The sequence below is a fragment of the Syngnathus acus genome, chromosome 19 (genome assembly GCF_901709675.1).
Source record: "Syngnathus acus chromosome 19, fSynAcu1.2, whole genome shotgun sequence".
Classification (NCBI taxonomy): domain Eukaryota; kingdom Metazoa; phylum Chordata; class Actinopteri; order Syngnathiformes; family Syngnathidae; genus Syngnathus; species Syngnathus acus.
In genome coordinates, this window is record NC_051103.1 from 4,841,667 (window position 1) to 4,863,935 (window position 22,269).

At 44.9% G+C, this 22,269-nt stretch overlaps 2 protein-coding genes and 1 long non-coding RNA gene across 4 annotated transcripts; 1 reads left to right on the plus strand and 2 right to left on the minus strand.

Annotated features, from left to right (window-relative positions):
* Positions 1-480: 480 nt before the first annotated feature.
* Positions 481-17,360, minus strand: LOC119138038 (cerebellar degeneration-related protein 2-like). Of its 2 annotated transcripts, XM_037277735.1 has the most exons (13): positions 17,226-17,360; positions 15,721-15,938; positions 15,029-15,107; positions 14,692-14,804; positions 13,587-13,646; positions 5,266-5,363; positions 5,152-5,184; positions 4,203-4,296; positions 3,630-3,742; positions 2,862-3,010; positions 2,578-2,727; positions 1,553-1,781; positions 481-1,466 (listed from the first exon to the last, which is right to left on the minus strand). In XM_037277735.1, the coding sequence occupies exons 6-13, from the start codon at positions 5,344-5,346 to the stop codon at positions 933-935; spliced, it is 1,383 nt and encodes a 460-aa protein (XP_037133630.1). In that variant the 5' UTR covers positions 5,347-5,363; positions 13,587-13,646; positions 14,692-14,804; positions 15,029-15,107; positions 15,721-15,938; positions 17,226-17,360; the 3' UTR covers positions 481-932. The 2 variants fall into 2 exon arrangements, with proteins under 2 accessions (XP_037133630.1, XP_037133629.1); XM_037277734.1 differs by lacking the exons at positions 15,029-15,107; positions 17,226-17,360 and adding an exon at positions 17,033-17,133.
* si:ch73-127m5.1 (neurotrypsin) lies at positions 14,025-21,150 on the plus strand. Its single transcript, XM_037277717.1, has 14 exons — positions 14,025-14,312; positions 15,700-15,742; positions 16,911-17,153; positions 17,249-17,387; positions 17,465-17,643; positions 17,790-17,937; positions 18,070-18,248; positions 18,488-18,629; positions 18,764-18,984; positions 19,132-19,273; positions 19,445-19,735; positions 19,957-20,079; positions 20,161-20,423; positions 20,532-21,150. Exons 1-14 carry the CDS (start codon positions 14,235-14,237, stop codon positions 20,918-20,920), a joined length of 2,580 nt encoding a protein of 859 aa, XP_037133612.1. The 5' UTR covers positions 14,025-14,234; the 3' UTR covers positions 20,921-21,150.
* Positions 19,731-20,629, minus strand: LOC119138040. The gene is made up of 4 exons (XR_005101073.1): positions 20,505-20,629; positions 20,146-20,385; positions 19,945-20,067; positions 19,731-19,868 (listed from the first exon to the last, which is right to left on the minus strand). It is a non-coding gene; the product is annotated as an uncharacterized LOC119138040 (long non-coding RNA).
* Positions 21,151-22,269: the final 1,119 nt, after the last annotated feature.

Below are 22,269 nucleotides of genomic sequence, written 5' to 3' on the forward strand. Positions count from 1 at the left end.
AACAAGCAAAAAGACGTCGTGAAAAACGGCAACGGACGACAAACATTTGCTCGTGTGCCCGCTTACCTGAGAGAATGCCACGCGGTCGCCCGCCATCTTGCTTCACCTGTATTTGACAACTCCTCTTTCCATCTCCTGGTCAGTATGTGAAATGCAGTCGATTACAATTTCCGGGAATTCCAAACAAATAGAGCCGTTTTTCCATTTTTGTTTAAGGATTAAAATTGAAAATTAAACTGTGGATTGAGTTTTCCTCCTTTTCAGACAACAAACGAGAAAATCAAGTTATATTTATATTTTGGTGCTCATAACGTAACTCTGATAACCAGTCATTTTTCCATTTTTAATACCTGCGTCCAAACAAAATATTCAATGACCAAAAGAGATGCAGCCTGAGTAATTCATGATATATTTGGTGAAGTCATGAACCACACCTATCTTGAAAAGCGTATTTCAGTGGCTAAAGGTAATTAATTGGTCTTTTTATTTTTTAATGCGACACTGATTCAGTAAATATGCTCAATTAGATATTATGACATACTAAGCAATGTAAAAAAAAAAGTCTTTACCGACATGCACTGGTTCCAATAACAAACTCGGTGTAAACAGCTCATCTAAAAAAGCAGTTTCTAACTTAAGTTGCTCGCTCCATGGAGCAACTGTTACTTTGCATATGTCAAAAAAAGGAGCCTGGAGGAAGGCAAAGACACGGTGCTCAACTGTATGTTGCGGAGCAACAGAAAAAATAGCAGGAATAATATAGCAGTTTACATTTAGGCCAGATCGCCTGACCCAAAAGAAACGGCAATAAATAAAGGTTTCCATTGGAATTCATAGCATGTCCAATGAACTCCAACAAGTGCTGAAGACTAGAAGACTTCACTCAACCGCACCCCACCCACTTTCCCTAGCATGTGCTTCAGCATATTGCATCAGGTGCAAGGTGGCCTGGCCCTTTTCTCCAGGTCCTCTTTGGTCTTCTGGATGCGAGCAAAAATCTCTCGGAATAGTTCCTTGTACTCAGGCTGGTGAAAGCTGCCGTTGTAGTCCACTGTCTGGACAGTCTTGTGACTTAGCTGCTCGTGCTCTTCTTCTTCCTGATGTTGCTGTAATCCAAAGCGCCTGAGCAGCTTCTCATATTTGACCTGCAAGGCGCTGTACTGCGCGTCCACCTCGTTGAGCAGCGAGATACCGCCACGCTCCGCTTTCCCGGCCCTCTGGGCGCACCAGCACTCGTGCTCACCTGCGGGGTCGGCGCTGTGTTTGGTCTTGAGGAGACGCTCGCTTGCCCATCGCTTGAGGGGTCGCTGGCTTCGGAGGAACGGCCCACTGGCTTCCCCGTCACGCTCCTCTTCCGCCTCCTCCTCCTCTGGGAGAGCGTACGCCACGTTCAGCCGGGAAAAGGATTCAGACTTCCAGAGGTGGCGAAGTTCCTCGGCTTCTCGCTCCAACTCAGACACTCGCATCTGCGCGCACAAACACAAACCGAGTGAGAAAGGCGTACATATCCATATCCATCCATGCATAAAATTTAAGCGTGACCCTGCCGTACCCTGCACGTCTCCATGCCAGCCAGCTGCCGCTCGAGTACGGCCCTCTGCCGACTCAGTAGCCCGGCCTCGCGCTCCGCCTCCTCTCGCCGGGCGCGTTCTCCTGCATACTGGGCCTGGAGGCTGCGCAGCGAGCGGCGCAGCGACGCCTGCTGCTCTTCGTGCCACCGCTGCACACCGTCGTGCCCCTCAACACCAAGACGAGGTTCTTCCGGATCGCCGTCACACTGCCTGCACCATTGTCGAAGAGCAAAGCACAGAGCATTAAAATTAAGAAGGTAATTATAGCATTACTAAATGCACAGACAAAAACATCTAAAAAAAAAATCCTTTTTACAAAAATCTTTTGTAACTAATAGGACAGGCTGAAAGTCACAATAACCTTCAACTCAAAACAAAAATATTAATATTAACAAGACTTTTAAGTCGAAGTTTTATATATATCTCAAATGTGCAATAATTGAAAATTACAAAAATATTTTAATATCTAAAAGTAGGCTCGCTCTTTCATCTTGTGGTTCTATTCCTGAGCTACATTTGGTTCAAAATCTCAAACGTGTACTAATCAAACGAAGAAATGATAGGAACTTGGTTTGGAAGCTGAAAGCGAAAGTCCAGTGAAGGGAGATGATGAAGCAAGCACTTTGCACTCTTGAGGTAACACCATTTTCCATATTATACAGCATAACAGCCATCGTATTTAAGTTTTATCTCCCATGCCCTGACAAGCAGGAGGCGATAAGCTGCTGACGTAACATTGAGAGTGCAACCGCAAAGCATTCACGTCGCCTTTTTCCAGTGTTATTCCAATGTGTCTCGCGCCCATTTGAAATTCCCAAATTATGCCAAACCAAGTTTGTTTTCTATGTATTTTAGAAAACAAACAAACAAACAAACATCCACATAGTCAGTGTCTTTCAGTGTGACCTGGCTTCTTTTAGTCCCTGATTACTTTCACAGAGAATTATCTAGACACGCCGACACAGCGGACTTCCAACAGGTCAGTCACAGGTGAGCATGATCAAACCTGAGTTTTTGCAGTTCCTCCAGACTCTGGGCGCCGGGCCACCTCCGCCGGCCCCCCTGGGCCAGCTGCGAGGGTCCCAGTTTCATGTCGTCAACCTGTCGCTGCAGCTCGTCCACGCGCGTCTGCAGCGCTTCTACCATTTCCATCAGCCTGTGTTGACAAAAGACACTTAGGACTTAGGACACTTTCTCGTCAATCGTTTGAAATTGTAAATCTGATTTGAGCTCTCCTTTCACGTGTTCAAATCCAACAAAAGATGGCATTGTGTTGCATTGTGCTCGAACCCGCGGATCTTGTGCTGGGCACTGCGGTTGTCCTGAGTTAGCTTGCGGTTGCTATGCTCCAGCTCGCGAGACGCCACGTCCAGCTGCTCGTACACTTTGGCGTGCTGGTCGTTCACCTGCCGCAGGAGCTCCACCTGCTTTGCCAGGTACTGCACCGCAACGAAAAAAACAGAAAAAATAAATTGCCATGGGCATAAAAAGACACAAAACTACTGTGCGTCTAGTTTTGGATGCAGGATTTAGCAAAAACACAACTTGAACAAAAATAAAAAAATAAATAAATAAATAAATAAAGTAATGGGGGGGGGGGGGGGGGGGGGGGGGGGGAAAGCCACACACAGATTGAACTAAAAAAAACAAAGACAATATAAGGTTCCAGGTCATTAGGTACATAAAAATATTTAAGCGATTTAGATTATCAACAAAACGCGTCGAGTGAGCATAAGCAGTACAGAGGACGGATGAACTTTTATCTTATCAGACAGCAATTAGGGACATTGCCTTCACTCAGCCAACAACACAAGCTCAAGAAGCACCAACACTGTGTGTGCCTTGACGTCAACAGTTAGGACGTGGATTACTTCAACATGTCAGCGTGGAGAAGGCCTCTTCCCTCAGACAAAGCCGATTTAAGGACATTAAAGTAATCCACACCAGTCCAAACATGCCGCTAAATATTCACTTCCGCCTTCAAACAGGGAGGTGGGTGTGGATCATCTGCTCTTGTTGTCGATGCAACGTAATCAGGGTCTCTCTAGGGGGTCTTACCTCGATCTCTTGCACTTGCTCCTGATTGGTGGAGTACATCTGCTGGAGTCCCTGCTCCAGCTCGTGGTTCCTTTCCAGCAGCGACTTGCCCAGCTCTGCGGCCAGCTGGAGGTCTATGGGAGGAAAACACGCTTAGATACAGACAGCGATTGGGCCCAGGGGGATGGCTCGATATCAGATTGAGACGCTATGCCACACTTGAACAAAAACAAAACGCTGATGTGGACATTTACAATTTGATCACAGACAATGTGGACACCTAACGTTTGGACATCAACACAGACACAAACGTGATCCACTGACCCACTAGTAGGACCTAATTAGGCCCATTGCCACAAAACTAAGCGTTCCTCAAATTAAATTATAGTCAAATAACTAATAAACAAAAAAAGCATGGTTGAGGTGTCATTTCTCCTCCAGTAGATCTTTTCAGATAAAACCATGCTGAAGTCAAGCAAAAGCATCCACATTGCATAATAAAAGCATTCAATTAAAAAGGTGACAAATTAAATGAGATCCATTTGTGCAGGCGTGATTAAGTGAGTTAATTAAATGAAGGTTGCAAAAGGTTACCGTGTTCGAGGTCATGCTTGTCGTACCAGGGTTCTTCCTCCTTCAGCTCGAACTCCTCTTCCACGCTCACGTCCGTTAACATCTCGGCGGACGGCTACGATTGCAAAAAATAAATAAAAAAATACAGTTCGTTTCGTGTCAATTGCTTCTCCGAAATAGCATGGCGAAAGCGGGACTTCTTTTTTTTTTTATGATGATGATTTTATGGTGGCGACTCGCTATTCTGGCTCTCTGCTGCCGGTGCACCGTTGCCCGAACATCACCGGATAACGATAAATACAATGTCTTAAGTGTCAAGTGCTAGCACGTCTTGTTAAGCGACTTCAAAATAAAAGTTTTTAATACAAACCGCTTAAACAGGCATGGTAAATCACTTCAAATATGTTTAAAAGCACAACTTGTAGGCCCAACTTACTATCTACAACAGTTTTATTACAATACTTACGTTTTTATTGACGTATATCATGATTAAAAAAAAAAAAGTTTATTCATATTATTAGCATTTGCTTTTACGCTGAAGGTTTGGCGTTATTTTCCGGTATTGCAGTGCCCATAGATAAACTTAACGTTCAGGTCGCCGACAACTGCAGTCATGTAGGTGCATCATTAACTGTGCACTAAGTCTGTTTGTCCACAGGAGGGCGCTGCTACAATGACAAAGGAATAGATGCTGAAGCAGCAAATGTACGGCTTGTACATACATACTTTAAAATGCAGTAAATTAAATCTATGGCGAGACATACATTACATTATCCATTATTTTATATGAAATCGGGAGTATTGTCTAAAAATTCGGTTCAATCTACATTTCATTTTTTTTTTCTACCCCTTGTAGTTGGTAGTTGGAGCCTGCCCCAGCTGACTTCAGGCGAAAGGCAGACGACACCCTAGAGTGGTCATCAGTCAATCACATGGCACATATAGAGAGCGACAATCCATTCACACTCACCCTGTCACTGTGCTGGAACTGAAGCCACTCTGCCTGCACAAAAGTCAGGCCAATGAACCACTACGCCATCAGTGACCTTGTGTGTTTATAATTCATTACAAACAGTGTTCAAACCTTAATCAGGCTTTGAATGTGAAAATAATCAACAACATGCAGCTTTGGACGCCAGCACCCATTTGTCAGTCCTCCATCCATCTTCTGTCCTCCTCCATCTGTGCTTTGAGACACATGAGAGGGGATAGTGAGAGAAAGCAAATTACTAGGGGTGTAACGATTCATCGATACACATCGATTAATCGATATAATGCTCTACGATTTGTTGGCATCGATGCTAAACGTAAACATCGATCTATATCGCCCGTTTTTGACCTCGGACATTAGACGCGACTTTATTTTGAAATCCAGTTCATTGTTGCTTGCTTCCTCTTTCCGGGAGCAGTGCGCGGCGTGTTGTGTTGTGAGCAGAGCAAGCACGTGAAAGGGGAGCCGACAACTACGCGGCTCCTGGGCTGGTGCTATGGCTAGTGTCCAAGAAGACGAGGAAATTCGCTCCCCTTTGGGCTTCAAGTCATTCGTTTGGAAGCACTTTGTAATTTCCTAAATAAAGAGTTTGCAGTACCTTGTTGATTTTGCGTATGAATTGTTATAAATCAGGATATTGTTCTATATCGATCGTAGAGCACTATATCGTGATGTATCGTGAATGAATCACAGCAGGCTTTAAGATATCGTCAAATATCGTATCGTGGTTCTTTGCATCGATATGATATCGTATCGTCACAAAACCCGCGATTTACACCTCTAGTTTGTAACCCTAACCTTGATTTAAAACCCTAGTCGGAAACCCTAACCCTAGCTTGAAACCCTAATTAGCAATGGCAAAACTCCTTGGAAACCCTGGTCGGAAACCCTAACTCTCGTTTTGAAAGCCTAGTTAGAAGCCCTAACCCTAACTCTAGTTTTGAAAGCCTAGTTAGTAACCCTAACCCTAACCCTAACCCTAACTCTAACCCTAACTCTAACCCTAACCCTAACTCTAAGTCTAACCCTAACCCTAGTTTTGAAAGCCTAGTTAGAAACCCTAACCCCAACCCCAACCCTAATCCTAACCCTAATTTTGGAAACCCTGGTCGAAAACCCTAACCCTAGTTTTGAAAGCCTAGTTAGAAACCCTAATCTTAGAAACCCTAAAAGTAGTTTGAAACCCTCATTGGAAACCTTAACCTTAGCTTTAAAACCTAGTTTGTAACCCTAAGATTGGTTTAAAACCCTAGTCGGAAACCCTACCCCTTGTTTGAAACTTTAATTAGCGATGGCAAAACTCCTTGGAAACCCTGGTCGGAAACCCTAACCCTAGTTTTGAAAGCCTAGTTAGAAACCCTGATCTTAGAAACCATAAAAGTAGTTTGAAACCCTCGTTGGAAGCCCTAACCCTAGCATTAAAACCAAGTTTGTAACCCTAACCTTTGTTTAAAACCCTAGTCGGAAACCCTAACCCTAGTTTGAAACCCTAAATAGCAATGGCAAAACTCCTTGGAAACCCTGGTCGGAAACCCTAACTCTCGTTTTGAAAGCCTAGTTAGAAGCCCTAATCTTAGAAACCCTAAAAGTAGTTTGAAACCCTCGTTGGAAACCCTAACCCTAGCTTTAAAACCTAGTTTGAAACCCTAACCTTGGTCTAAAACCCTAGTCGGAAACCCTGAGCCTAGTTTGAAACCCTAATTAGCGATGGCAAAACTCCTTGGAAACCCTAGTCCGAAACCCTAACCCTAGTTTTGAAAGCCTAGTTAGAAGCCCTAACCCTAACTCTAGTTTTGAAAGCCTAGTTAGTAACCCTAACCCTAACCCTAACCCTAACTCTAACCCTAACCCTAACTCTAAGTCTAACCCTAACCCTAACCCTAATCCTAGTTTTGAAAGCCTAGTTAGAAACCCTAACCCCAACCCCAACCCTAATCCTAACCCTAATTTTGGAAACCCTGGTCGAAAACCCTAACCCTAGATTTGAAAGCCTAGTTAGAAACCCTAATCTTAGAAACCCTAAAAGTAGTTTGAAACCCTCATTGGAAACCTTAACCTTAGCTTTAAAACCTAGTTTGTAACCCTAAGATTGGTTTAAAACCCTAGTCGGAAACCCTACCCCTTGTTTGAAACTTTAATTAGCGATGGCAAAACTCCTTGGAAACCCTGGTCGGAAACCCTAACCCTAGTTTTGAAAGCCTAGTTAGAAACCCTGATCTTAGAAACCATAAAAGTAGTTTGAAACCCTCGTTGGAAGCCCTAACCCTAGCATTAAAACCAAGTTTGTAACCCTAACCTTTGTTTAAAACCCTAGTCGGAAACCCTAACCCTAGTTTGAAACCCTAAATAGCAATGGCAAAACTCCTTGGAAACCCTGGTCGGAAACCCTAACTCTCGTTTTGAAAGCCTAGTTAGAAGCCCTAATCTTAGAAACCCTAAAAGTAGTTTGAAACCCTCGTTGGAAACCCTAACCCTAGCTTTAAAACCTAGTTTGAAACCCTAACCTTGGTCTAAAACCCTAGTCGGAAACCCTGAGCCTAGTTTGAAACCCTAATTAGCGATGGCAAAACTCCTTGGAAACCCTAGTCCGAAACCCTAACCCTAGTTTTGAAAGCCTAGTTAGAAGCCCTAACCCTAACTCTAGTTTTGAAAGCCTAGTTAGTAACCCTAACCCTAACCCTAACCCTAACCCTAACTCTAACCCTAACCCTAACTCTAAGTCTAACCCTAACCCTAACCCTAACCCTAGTTTTGAAAGCCTAGTTAGAAACCCTAACCCCAACCCCAACCCTAATCCTAACCCTAATTTTGGAAACCCTGGTCGAAAACCCTAACCCTAGTTTTGAAAGCCTAGTTAGAAACCCTAATCTTAGAAACCCTAAAAGTAGTTTGAAACCCTCATTGGAAACCTTAACCTTAGCTTTAAAACCTAGTTTGTAACCCTAAGATTGGTTTAAAACCCTAGTCGGAAACCCTACCCCTTGTTTGAAACTTTAATTAGCGATGGCAAAACTCCTTGGAAACCCTGGTCGGAAACCCTAACCCTAGTTTTGAAAGCCTAGTTAGAAACCCTGATCTTAGAAACCATAAAAGTAGTTTGAAACCCTCGTTGGAAGCCCTAACCCTAGCATTAAAACCAAGTTTGTAACCCTAACCTTTGTTTAAAACCCTAGTCGGAAACCCTAACCCTAGTTTGAAACCCTAAATAGCAATGGCAAAACTCCTTGGAAACCCTGGTCGGAAACCCTAACTCTCGTTTTGAAAGCCTAGTTAGAAGCCCTAATCTTAGAAACCCTAAAAGTAGTTTGAAACCCTCGTTGGAAACCCTAACCCTAGCTTTAAAACCTAGTTTGAAACCCTAACCTTGGTCTAAAACCCTAGTCGGAAACCCTGAGCCTAGTTTGAAACCCTAATTAGCGATGGCAAAACTCCTTGGAAACCCTAGTCCGAAACCCTAACCCTAGTTTTGAAAGCCTAGTTAGAAGCCCTAACCCTAACTCTAGTTTTGAAAGCCTAGTTAGTAACCCTAACCCTAACCCTAACTCTAACCCTAACCCTAACTCTAACCCTAACCCTAACTCTAAGTCTAACCCTAACCCTAACCCTAACCCTAGTTTTGAAAGCCTAGTTAGAAACCCTAACCCCAACCCCAACCCTAATCCTAACCCTAATTTTGGAAACCCTGGTCGAAAACCCTAACCCTAGTTTTGAAAGCCTAGTTAGAAACCCTAATCTTAGAAACCCTAAAAGTAGTTTGAAACCCTCATTGGAAACCTTAACCTTAGCTTTAAAACCTAGTTTGTAACCCTAAGATTGGTTTAAAACCCTAGTCGGAAACCCTACCCCTTGTTTGAAACTTTAATTAGCGATGGCAAAACTCCTTGGAAACCCTGGTCGGAAACCCTAACCCTAGTTTTGAAAGCCTAGTTAGAAACCCTGATCTTAGAAACCATAAAAGTAGTTTGAAACCCTCGTTGGAAGCCCTAACCCTAGCATTAAAACCAAGTTTATAACCCTAACCTTTGTTTAAAACCCTAGTCGGAAACCCTAACCCTAGTTTGAAACCCTAAATAGCAATGGCAAAACTCCTTGGAAACCCTGGTCGGAAACCCTAACTCTCGTTTTGAAAGCCTAGTTAGAAGCCCTAATCTTAGAAACCCTAAAAGTAGTTTGAAACCCTCGTTGGGAACCCTAACCCTAGCTTTAAAACCTAGTTTGAAACCCTAACCTTGGTCTAAAACCCTAGTCGGAAACCCTGAGCCTAGTTTGAAACCCTAATTAGCGATGGCAAAACTCCTTGGAAACCCTAGTCCGAAACCCTAACCCTAGTTTTGAAAGCCTAGTTAGAAGCCCTAACCCTAACTCTAGTTTTGAAAGCCTAGTTAGTAACCCTAACCCTAACCCTAACCCTAACCCTAACTCTAACCCTAACCCTAACTCTAAGTCTAACCCTAACCCTAACCCTAACCCTAGTTTTGAAAGCCTAGTTAGAAACCCTAACCCCAACCCCAACCCTAATCCTAACCCTAATTTTGGAAACCCTGGTCGAAAACCCTAACCCTAGTTTTGAAAGCCTAGTTAGAAACCCTAATCTTAGAAACCCTAAAAGTAGTTTGAAACCCTCATTGGAAACCTTAACCTTAGCTTTAAAACCTAGTTTGTAACCCTAAGATTGGTTTAAAACCCTAGTCGGAAACCCTACCCCTTGTTTGAAACTTTAATTAGCGATGGCAAAACTCCTTGGAAACCCTGGTCGGAAACCCTAACCCTAGTTTTGAAAGCCTAGTTAGAAACCCTGATCTTAGAAACCATAAAAGTAGTTTGAAACCCTCGTTGGAAGCCCTAACCCTAGCATTAAAACCAAGTTTGTAACCCTAACCTTTGTTTAAAACCCTAGTCGGAAACCCTAACCCTAGTTTGAAACCCTAAATAGCAATGGCAAAACTCCTTGGAAACCCTGGTCGGAAACCCTAACTCTCGTTTTGAAAGCCTAGTTAGAAGCCCTAATCTTAGAAACCCTAAAAGTAGTTTGAAACCCTCGTTGGAAACCCTAACCCTAGCTTTAAAACCTAGTTTGAAACCCTAACCTTGGTCTAAAACCCTAGTCGGAAACCCTGAGCCTAGTTTGAAACCCTAATTAGCGATGGCAAAACTCCTTGGAAACCCTAGTCCGAAACCCTAACCCTAGTTTTGAAAGCCTAGTTAGAAGCCCTAACCCTAACTCTAGTTTTGAAAGCCTAGTTAGTAACCCTAACCCTAACCCTAACTCTAACCCTAACCCTAACTCTAACCCTAACCCTAACCCTAACTCTAAGTCTAACCCTAACCCTAACCCTAACCCTAGTTTTGAAAGCCTAGTTAGAAACCCTAACCCCAACCCTAATCCTAACCCTAATTTTGGAAACCCTGGTCGAAAACCCTAACCCTAGTTTTGAAAGCCTAGTTAGAAACCCTAATCTTAGAAACCCTAAAAGTAGTTTGAAACCCTCATTGGAAACCTTAACCTTAGCTTTAAAACCTAGTTTGTAACCCTAAGATTGGTTTAAAACCCTAGTCGGAAACCCTACCCCTTGTTTGAAACTTTAATTAGCGATGGCAAAACTCCTTGGAAACCCTGGTCGGAAACCCTAACCCTAGTTTTGAAAGCCTAGTTAGAAACCCTGATCTTAGAAACCATAAAAGTAGTTTGAAACCCTCGTTGGAAGCCCTAACCCTAGCATTAAAACCAAGTTTGTAACCCTAACCTTTGTTTAAAACCCTAGTCGGAAACCCTAACCCTAGTTTGAAACTCTAAATAGCAATGGCAAAACTCCTTGGAAACCCTGGTCGGAAACCCTAACTCTCGTTTTGAAAGCCTAGTTAGAAGCCCTAATCTTAGAAACCCTAAAAGTAGTTTGAAACCCTCGTTGGAAACCCTAACCCTAGCTTTAAAACCTAGTTTGAAACCCTAACCTTGGTCTAAAACCCTAGTCGGAAACCCTGAGCCTAGTTTGAAACCCTAATTAGCGATGGCAAAACTCCTTGGAAACCCTAGTCCGAAACCCTAACCCTAGTTTTGAAAGCCTAGTTAGAAGCCCTAACCCTAACTCTAGTTTTGAAAGCCTAGTTAGTAACCCTAACCCTAACCCTAACTCTAACCCTAACCCTAACTCTAACCCTAACCCTAACTCTAAGTCTAACCCTAACCCTAACCCTAACCCTAGTTTTGAAAGCCTAGTTAGAAACCCTAACCCCAACCCCAACCCTAATCCTAACCCTAATTTTGGAAACCCTGGTCGAAAACCCTAACCCTAGTTTTGAAAGCCTAGTTAGAAACCCTAATCTTAGAAACCCTAAAAGTAGTTTGAAACCCTCATTGGAAACCTTAACCTTAGCTTTAAAACCTAGTTTGTAACCCTAAAATTGGTTTAAAACCCTAGTCGGAAACCCTACCCCTTGTTTGAAACTTTAATTAGCGATGGCAAAACTCCTTGGAAACCCTGGTCGGAAACCCTAACCCTAGTTTTGAAAGCCTAGTTAGAAACCCTGATCTTAGAAACCATAAAAGTAGTTTGAAACCCTCGTTGGAAGCCCTAACCCTAGCATTAAAACCAAGTTTGTAACCCTAACCTTTGTTTAAAACCCTAGTCGGAAACCCTAACCCTAGTTTGAAACCCTAAATAGCAATGGCAAAACTCCTTGGAAACCCTGGTCGGAAACCCTAACTCTCGTTTTGAAAGCCTAGTTAGAAGCCCTAATCTTAGAAACCCTAAAAGTAGTTTGAAACCCTCGTTGGAAACCCTAACCCTAGCTTTAAAACCTAGTTTGAAACCCTAACCTTGGTCTAAAACCCTAGTCGGAAACCCTGAGCCTAGTTTGAAACCCTAATTAGCGATGGCAAAACTCCTTGGAAACCCTAGTCCGAAACCCTAACCCTAGTTTTGAAAGCCTAGTTAGAAGCCCTAACCCTAACTCTAGTTTTGAAAGCCTAGTTAGTAACCCTAACCCTAACCCTAACTCTAACCCTAACCCTAACTCTAACCCTAACCCTAACTCTAAGTCTAACCCTAACCCTAACCCTAGTTTTGAAAGCCTAGTTAGAAACCCTAACCCCAACCCCAACCCTAATCCTAACCCTAATTTTGGAAACCCTGGTCGAAAACCCTAACCCTAGTTTTGAAAGCCTAGTTAGAAACCCTAATCTTAGAAACCCTAAAAGTAGTTTGAAACCTTAAGCCTAGCTTTAAAACCTAGTTTGTAACCCTAACCGTGGTTTAAAACCCTAGTCGGAAACCCTAACCCTAGTTTGAAACCCTAATTAGCAATGGCAAAACTCCTTGGAAACCCTAGTCGGAAACCCTAACCCTAGTTTTGAAAGCCTAGTTAGACCCCTACACCCCTACAAATTACTGATCTGCAAACGCCCTCTTGTTTCCACTCTTTTGAAAGCAAAATCACAAAGTCACCGACAGGCACTCTTTATTTGATACATTTGTGTGTGTGTGTGTGTGTGTGTGTGTGACAGAGAGAGAATGCTATCTGATGTATCTTCAAGGGAGAGGAAGTCCGATAAACACCAGGGAAGAAAATTGAAACATCACAGAGCACAGCGAGGGGTAGCACATCTTGTGTGCGTGTGTGTGTCACAATGTGTACCCCTCACACTCACATTGTTCCTCTCACCGACATTGACAGTTACGGCAGAATTTGCTGCGTCGCCATGCCGGTTGCCGTGGCAACAAGCATCACGGGACAAGGAGCGTGTAACTGGATTGGCGATAAAAAGGCCTCGAGCGTCAACACAGTGTGTGTGTGTGTGTGTGTGCGTGTGCAACAAACTAATTTATGACACATTTATAGATTTTCTTGTAGATATACAGGCTCATTTTGAAGGGAGGCTGGCATGTTGTCATGGCAACCAGCTTCTTTTTTTGGGTGGGGTATGACCTGAAAGCATGAAAGAGACTAATGCAAACACACACACACGGGTTGCTGTATATGTTAGCAGTTTAAGCCATTAGCATGTTATCATTTTATCAATCCACACTAGAGATAGTAAGTAAGATCTGCCTTAGTGTTTCCTTTACCCAAACTGTTATCTTGCTGTATATTAGCATGCCAACTGCTAACATAAAAAAAATATTCTAAATGGCACCCGGGCGAGATAATCAGAGCATGGAAGTTGAAACAATTTGGGTTTGCCAATGCGCTTGTTTGCATTGGCGGGGGGGGGGGGGGAAATCCCCATGAAACTTAAAAAGAAAATCAAAAAAGTTAATCTCCCAGCCTGCAGCGAGTGGGTACAAGCAAAATGTGTGAAACGGATGAGTTGAGTTAAGCTCACAGCTCGAAGGCATCGCGGCATGCAGAAAGAGAGATAAGAAAAAGGAACAACAAAGATGTGGCTTCTGAATATGGATGAGTTTTTGACCTACTAGCCACCTGAAGGAAGGAACAGCAGGAAGAAGTTGATCAATTGACTGCACAGGCGTCACCTAAAAAGACAAAACAAGGTCACAAACATAAAAACAATGCGTTCTCACGCAAAATAAACAATATTCTTGCAACGACTGCAAATATTAGAAAATGCAACAATACATGGGAAATGTACAGCAAATTTATATTTCTCTGACCATTGAATTACATTTCTTTGGTACACACATGATTTATGCTTCACCACATACCATTCATGAATGAGTTCCTATCAGTGTGACCCATTCAGAAAAGCATCAAAGCTCACCCCCTTTCAACTTACTCACTTTGGTGTAATGAATGCAAATATATTCAGGTTAATAATTTATTTTTTGTAGACTGTAGTCCGAACCCCCCACCCTCATTCACACACAAGGGGAGGGAGAGAGCGATGTAAGGGGGAGAGGGTGCTTTCTGCAGAGCTCAACACTATTCCCATCCAGATTGTGTGCGCGTGCACTCTTGCATCCCCTTCTGGTGCCGCACCCTCTGCTCGGTCTAGCGCTCTCCACCGCCACCAGCATCCTTCACGTCCTCGTCGTCACACGTCACTTGGCGTGTTGTTGTCTGCCAGCCACGGACGCGGAGGCGGCCACGCAAGGCGGGAAAAGATGTCTCCGAGCAGCCGCCCGTTTTTGTTCCTGATTGGGGCCGCCTGCCTGGGGCTGCCGTACCCGCTGCACGCTCAGGTACGATCGAGCCATCTTATTATATTTACGTTCGTATGTGTACGGTCCAGTACGTATGTCGATTGAGGATAAGGAGCATGATGATGATGCGTGTTCTGTGACAAACCAATAGAGGGGAGGAAGGAAAAGAGGAAAACTAGCTCATGGATTGCTATAAAAATCCTAAGTGGGGTTGCAACTTTCACTGACAATGGCAGTAAAATTGATTTTGATTCAAAACTAGCATATCGAACAAAGTGCAGTTTGCGCTGCTGTGGGTGTGAACACAAAAATGGTTGCTTTTATTGACTTTAAATGTGCCACACACGTCGTGTGGTGCCGTGGTAACTGTCTTTTTCTTCTATTTAAATATTTTTTCCATGCTACAGTATTTTCTCACCGTGGTCATTCTCCACATGGTCCAATTAAGGTCACATTTATGCTTTTGAACGCTCCTGGTTGGAGATCCTCCATCTCTTCCTCCTCCTCCTTCCTTCCCCCGGTCGACCCCATCTGTGAAATCACGACAGGTTGAGAATGAGACAAGTCAAGCCGCAGATTTTCACCCCTGGGCTACAAAATGTTTGAATTTACTTGAGACGACATTAGCAAATGATCAAGGACTCAATTAATCGGGAGATAATATTCATTTTCGCTTTGGTGCTGGTGTTGTACAAGTGCGTCTGTGTGTGTAATCATTAGTAGAGAACATGGTGCGGGAAATTAATGATACTCACCAAATAGAAGACGGCAGCCGGGTAGATTTCCACGGTGTCGCTAATGAAGACAACAACAACACAACAGCTCAAGATGTTTCTACAAATAAACACACATTAGTTTGACTTACATGATTTGACTCTTTGGTAACCTGTTTCATTTCAATAGACTTACTTGTGAATATGATTTTTATTCAGTTTATTTTTTTAGGTCGAAGTTGAATTCAATATAAATGTATAATGTTTTTAAGATACATATTTAGAATATAAATGTATAATGTTTTTAAAATACAGAGAAGGAATACAATATTTCTATTAGCCATTCAAAATCAAATTATACATATAATTTTTTACTATCACTCAGCGTCCCTTCTGGGACCTTCACTTGAATCAGGTGCTTCCATGTGTGTGTGTGTGTGCGGAGGTAGCAGGTGCAAGCGCATCAGAGCACATTAGGTTGGTAGCGGAGGCGTGCGATTGACATGATTGGCGATATTGCCATCCGTGTTCTCACCAGCATGGGTCACAAGTTCCTGCTCTCATGCTATTATAGCTGTGCTGGTATGCGTGTTTATCAAATAGGAACATCTTCAACATAAAATGAAAAACACATAAAATGCAAGATGAAAATTAGAAACTGGACTTGTCATATATTTTTGCTCTAATTTATTGTCGTGTGTGTGTGTGTTCAGGTGGTAGCTGACGACACGTACTTAAACGAGGTCCAGAACTCAGGTACGTAACCGCACGGATGATGCTCTCCATTCCCCCTCGATTCACCTTGCCGCCATTTCCTATTCTTGCATTGTTTGGACTCAAGGAGGCTGCTCTTCTTTCTCCTTCCCCTCCAGCTGGAAGCCTTCCACCATTTTTTAATTTCTCTCTTTTCTTGGAGGAGGGGGGTGAGCCGCATCTCGAAGGGGGTGGTGGTCTGTGATGGGGGTAGGGAGAGAAGCTCGTAAACGCTTTCACACTCAGTTTAATGTACACCTGCAGGTATTTGCGAGTGAAGCCATTAATACACATTGTGGTGTGTGGTTTCGGGTGGTGGATAAACACCCAACCCAAATCAAATGCAGACCCTCGCCTTGAGCTAAAGACTCCCCCTTAATACAGCAAGTGCGGAGCGTGTCAAATGTGCTTTGTGGCGGGGAAATGGATTATACGAGCAGGGAGGCTGAGTGTTCCCATGGCGATGAGGAGAGGGCTGTTGTCGTGGCGATGATGGAGAGCGAGAATGTGTGTGTTTTGCAGTGTGGGGGAGGTGGAAGATTTAGGTCTGGTAATTGTGTTTTTCATCTTTTTAAAAATACGTAAATTAGTTTTAGGATGTATTAAAAAAAAGAAAAATCACTCTTAAGAGTCCGAGAACCATTTAAAAGTTGCACTCACGTTGTACTTTGTTAGTGGAGCAGCCTAACATGAATTAATGATGAAGTGCAAGATAGTCGAGTGATACGCAAACAGTCGAATTCTAGCGGGACACAAGCTGCTGCTGAAAATACAAGCGCGCTACGTGACCGCACGACAATACCAAACAATCACAACGCCTTCCCCTTTTGTGGAGTTGTTCATTCAATCCTCATTAACTTTGCAAGCCGAGAACGATTCATTGTCTCCTCCTGTTTGCGTACCATCTATTGATCTTCGCTTTTGGTTCTTTCTTTGCTTGTTTCTCTCTGCTTCACTTGCTTCCCCTTCTGCTAACTTGTGTCTGTGTGTGTGTGTGTGAGTGCGATAAGACAAATGCCATTAATCACAGTTTCGATGCAGTCTGGCTGCAGAACAAACAAAAAAAGAACACCAAAATGCAATGTCGCATGAAAGGAAGACTAATGGCCAATAGTGGTCTACTTGGAGAAGAATCCATTAAATGTCAATTTTCACGTTGTCATCCCCCCAGTCCCTCTGTCCTGCTCTGAGGGTTTCACCGAATTGGGTTACTACAACGGTACCGTGTCCCAGACGGACTCGGGTGCCCCGTGCCTCAGGTGGACCGAGTTCCCCGACTACGTGGTGCAGTACCCGGGCCGTGGTCTCGGCGAACACAGCTACTGCCGGAACCCGGATCGCGAGTCCAACCCCTGGTGCTTTTTCCGGCAGAACTCGGGCGCCATTGGATGGGCCTACTGCGATTGTCACCAGGGTATGAAACGTTTTTGATGTTAGCAAACAACAATGGTTCATTGAAGGTTGTAATTGTCTGATGTTTACATACCTTCCATCACCCTCATCCGCTAGGTGCCACCAGGCTTGTCGGTGGCTCGTCGTCCAACAGTGGGCGTGTTGAAGTGTATCTGAACGGCCAGTGGGGAGCGGTGTGTGACTCTCACTGGACCGACCGGGATGCGAGCGTGGTCTGCAGGCAGGTGGGCTTAAGGTAGGACGATTCCATCTTGTTGCGTCCACATCAGGGATGTCAGACTCACCGGGGTGTTTTTTTTTGGGTCCGGGCAGCGACATTGGCACGACATTGCGACACTCTCAGTTGGCCTCGGGTTCTGGCCTCTTCCACTTTGAGCGTCTGGGTTGCCGCGGCGACGAGAACAGCGTAAGCGCCTGCAGGAGCAGGACGTTCGTCACTGGGGACTGTAACCATGGAAACGAGGCGGCTGTCTTGTGTGCCCCTCCTGAAGGTCAGATAGCAAAATTCTCTCACACACTCACCTACACACAGGCAAATAATTTCATCATTATCAATGAGCTCACTAGTTTGTCTCAATGGTTGGTCACGCAAAATACTAACCTTAACTATAACGATGTACACCGTGTCATTTGGCAGGCAGCGGACCTCCGCTACGACTGGTTGGAGGTGAGGAAGACTTTGAAGGACGCGTGGAGGTGTTCCACAGCGGGAGGTGGGGCTCCGTCTGTGACGACCAATGGGATGACAGAGACGCGGAGGTGGTGTGCCGACAGCTGGGCTTCAGGTGGGTGCTGCCAATTCACTCAATAGGATTACCACCATGCATGCCAAAAATAGGTAAAAGTATCCCAATCTACTCAAAACCTACCCAGTGAAGGCTCAACAATTTTTTGGTGTGTATGTGTGTGCGCTTTAGCGGCGTGGCCAAGGCGTGGTCATGGGCTCACTTTGGTCAGGGTTCAGGTCCCATCCTGCTGGACGCCGTCAAGTGCACGGGAAACGAACTGTTCCTGGATGAGTGTCCACACGGACACTGGGAGCAGCACAACTGCGACCACATGGAGGACGCCGGAGTCTCCTGCAGCCCGTACACAGGCATGACGCACACCCACGCACAACGCATACGCTCAGCTTTAAAAGTTTCTTTTTATACCCTTTGGACATCAATAAATCATTACCAAGCAAAGAACAGCTTGAGTGTTAGACTGGCTGCTTAACAACGCACACACAAAATCTCAGGTTACATTGTCTTCAGAGCAAAGGCCCATAGATGAAAACAGTATATAGGAATGTAGGTTAAAAAAATTATACATTTTTGATTGTAACAATTTCAGATGGGGTGGTGCGTCTGGTGGGAGGCGACGATCCCTGGGAGGGCCGCGTAGAGGTGCGCCACAACGGCGACTGGGGGACGGTGTGTGACGACCACTGGACGCAACAGCACGCCCAGGTGGTGTGTGGACAACTGGGATACAGGTATTTGTACACATATGTGAATATTAGGGTTGGCTGGACACTCTATTAGTGTGAATTATTTGCCAGGTCAATTTTTTTCGACAGTTACGTATCTATATTTCAAGGAGTTCACCGTCCCTTCTCTCTCCTCGAAGGGGTCACGCTGAGGTGGTGTCGGGCGGGACGTTCGGTGAGGGCGCTGGTCTCATCCTGCTGGACGACGTCCACTGTACCGGCTCAGAGACGTCCCTGTTGGACTGCAATCACGGCATCTGGGGTCACACCGACTGCGCCCACGCTGAGGACGTCGGCGTGCGCTGCAGAGGGAAGCCCGAAGACGAGACCAACGACGTGCCCGTCGTCGCACCATCCACAGGTGAGGCTGGCTGCGGAAGAGCATATGGCATGTCGATATAAACTAGCAATAAAAAATTCTAATAAAATATTTACTAACCCTCTTGTAGTTGGAGTATTCTTTCCCCACTGCAATAGAAGCTCATGATATTTTTCCCAATGTTGTCAGGTCCGCTGCTGCGTCTTGCCGGGGGCGTCAGCAGAAAGGAGGGGCGCGTGGAAGTCTATCTTCACGGTGACTGGGGGACCATTTGTGACTCAGGGTGGAATAACCTAAATGCCGCCGTAGTGTGCAGGCAGCTAGGCCACAGGTGACAAGCAACACTGCAGCTGCTAGTTTCAGCTTTAGCTTTCGATGTTAGCTTCCAACATAACCTCTGAGGTTATCTTTAGTCTTCCATCGTAGGGTTGCATTAGCAGCTAACATTGGAGGCTAACTTCAGATTTGAATCTAACCCGTACGGGTCTTCCTTTTTCTCTAGTGGCGGAGGTCTGGCGGCTGAGGGCTTCGGCCAGGGTAAAGGACCGGTCCACCTGGACCAAGTGAGATGCACCGGCAAGGAGGAGTTCCTGGGCGAGTGTCCCTCGCTGGGCCTGAACATCATGGGTTGTAGGCGGGGGCAAGCAGCGGGGGTCAAGTGTGACACCTCCGCTGCTTCAGTGCACGACCCGATGGCTCAAGTCCGCCACTTGGAAGACAGCTGCGGTGCGAGGAAGCTTCAAGAGGAGGCCAGTGAGACCAAGACCCAAGAGGGAGACGGAAACATGCTCAGGTTGGAGCTATTCCATTTGAGTTTGCAGTTTTTAAACCATGGCTCCATCTGGTGGATTTATTGCTTTATTACTACATGTTTCACAAATGTACCTTATTCAGCTACATTTGGAAAAAGTACAAAAAAAAAAATCCTGGATGAAAAAAAATAAATAAATAGAAAATATATTAAATAATATACATCAACAGATATTTTGATATCATGCTAACCTCTTATTGCAGGACATCATGGCCTTGGCAGGCGTCTGTGTGGCTTCAGTCTCAAAGTCAAGACGGCGGCCCTCTCTGCAGCGCCACTCTGATTGGCTCATGCTGGGCGCTCACGTCCGCCACCTGTTTCGCCAGGTAACACACACATATGTAAACACCAGAGTACTAACTACAAATATCAGTGATGAGCATCTAACATACATGACCCTCCATCAGGTTTGGAACGGAGCCGTCCAAGTACGTTGTACGGGTAGGGGCATCTGAGCGGACCTTGACCCCGGAGCGCATTGTGGTTCACAAGAAGTTCAAAGGTCAGAGTGGAGGTCACGACCTGGCCTTGCTCAAGCTGCCCGGTGCCCAGAAGGGTCACTGCTTCACGTTTGACCCCCACGTCAATGCCGCGTGTCTGCCTGATGACGACCACAGCAGCATGCCGGGTGCCTGTGTCGTCATGGTGACCACACGATGGAGCACACTGGGTGGGTTGCACAGTTAAATTCCAACATCGAAAGCAAGCAGTAGTTAAGAAGATAACACTGAAAGCTAATGTTGAAGCTTACTTTTAAACCGAACATTTTGTGTCCTAGACTCTGTCCTGGCGTCGTGGGTTCCCGTCATGTCGTCGTGGCAATGCAAGAAGCGTCACGGCGACAGCTTTTCCAGCCACGGCACCGTGTGCGCCGGCAGCCCCCCGGACACCAGTCTGCTCCACGGCACCGGTGACAGCTGCCGTGGCAACTCCGGAGGCGGCCTGCTCTGTCAGGGCGAGGCTGGCCAATGGGTGCTGACGGGGGTGGTCGCGGGGGCCTACGGCTGCGAGGACCCCTCTACTCCGGCACTGTACACGCGCGTCAGCCGCTTCCGCAGCTGGATCGACGACGCCATCCAGGCCGATTCCCAAAATGGCCGCCGAGGGGAGGAAACAAACGACATTGGACATGTAAAACACTCACATCACTCGCAGGTGGTGGTTTGATCGAGACCTCATTGGCTGTGCCACGGGACACCAGAAAAAATTGTGACTGATTGGTGGACGCCTTCCTTCCCAACAAGGCCAAACAAAGACGGGCGATCAGCATGTGCTTTCGCATCCTAAATTATCAGTAAATTATCTGGCAGGGTGCTCAATTAAAACAACAGTTAGCATCGGCGCTAACAGCTAATTCATGTACAGCTGGTAAACATGCAACGACGTCAACAAAAAAAGGGCTCTTCTTAGCAGGCTCATAACGGATGACTGAGTGAGTTCCAATATGGACCGTGCCAGTGTTTTCTACACCATAAATGACAAACAACCGTCCATTTTCTAGTTCAAGTCAATCTCCAGACTCAAACCCTACAGAAAATGCATTTTATCTTTTAAATAGGAAACTTGATGGGAGTACCCTCCCTCTCGCCCAAAGCACTAACGTACAATTGTGGCCAGTGAGAAATAGTAATTGCAGTATTTGTGGTCGATTGTACAATATCATATTGCCATGATTAACGTGTTATTTCATTTTTGTATTTACTTGAAATAACAAGACTTAAGAGCTGCTTAACTGCATTGCATGAGATTTATGAAAGACAATCATTTGGCTTTGCCTCACTTACCTTTAAAATGGCGGTCTATGAAGCAGGCAGGTATCTGGAACGTAATCATGAAAGGTGTAATCATGATCAATACAAACACTGGCATGGTCCTTAAATGTACAGAATGTGACAAAAAGCCATTGACAGTGATTCTGATGGTGCAGCTAGAGTAGAGCTACATTTTTGTGTGTGAATGTGGACTGTGAACATTTTCAACGGCAATATTGCTTCTGAACACTAGATGGCTCAATCGCCTTTTCTTTTCTACTGTAAACTGTGCGCTACTTGTTTGGACTTTGTGCATCCTGTGCTGTGACTCATTATGTCGTCCAACATCTTGTCACCGGAGACAACCGGTATTTCTGATTGTGGACATAATAAACATTAATGCTTACATCAGCAGGTCAAAGGTGATATTCTCTTGCGATTCTGTACATACAAGCTTCCAACAGCAGGTCGGCAAAGATCATCCTAATTATGTCTGGTGAACTGTAAATAATAAACATTTCAATTCTGAACATAATCAACAGTGTTTGATTCGTCAACATTAAAGCTTCCATAGATGAGTTATTGTGTGTCTTACCTCTTTGGAAACGGGAGGGTGAGGTGGAGGTCTTCGCTTTGTGGGATCTTTTGGCACTGAAACAAGAACTCTATTGATTTTAATGGAGTGTTTAAAGAAACTTTAAACTCCTTTGATTTGAAATGGTTAAAGGATCTGTGCCCGATCGGCCAAAACAAGAACCCTGATGA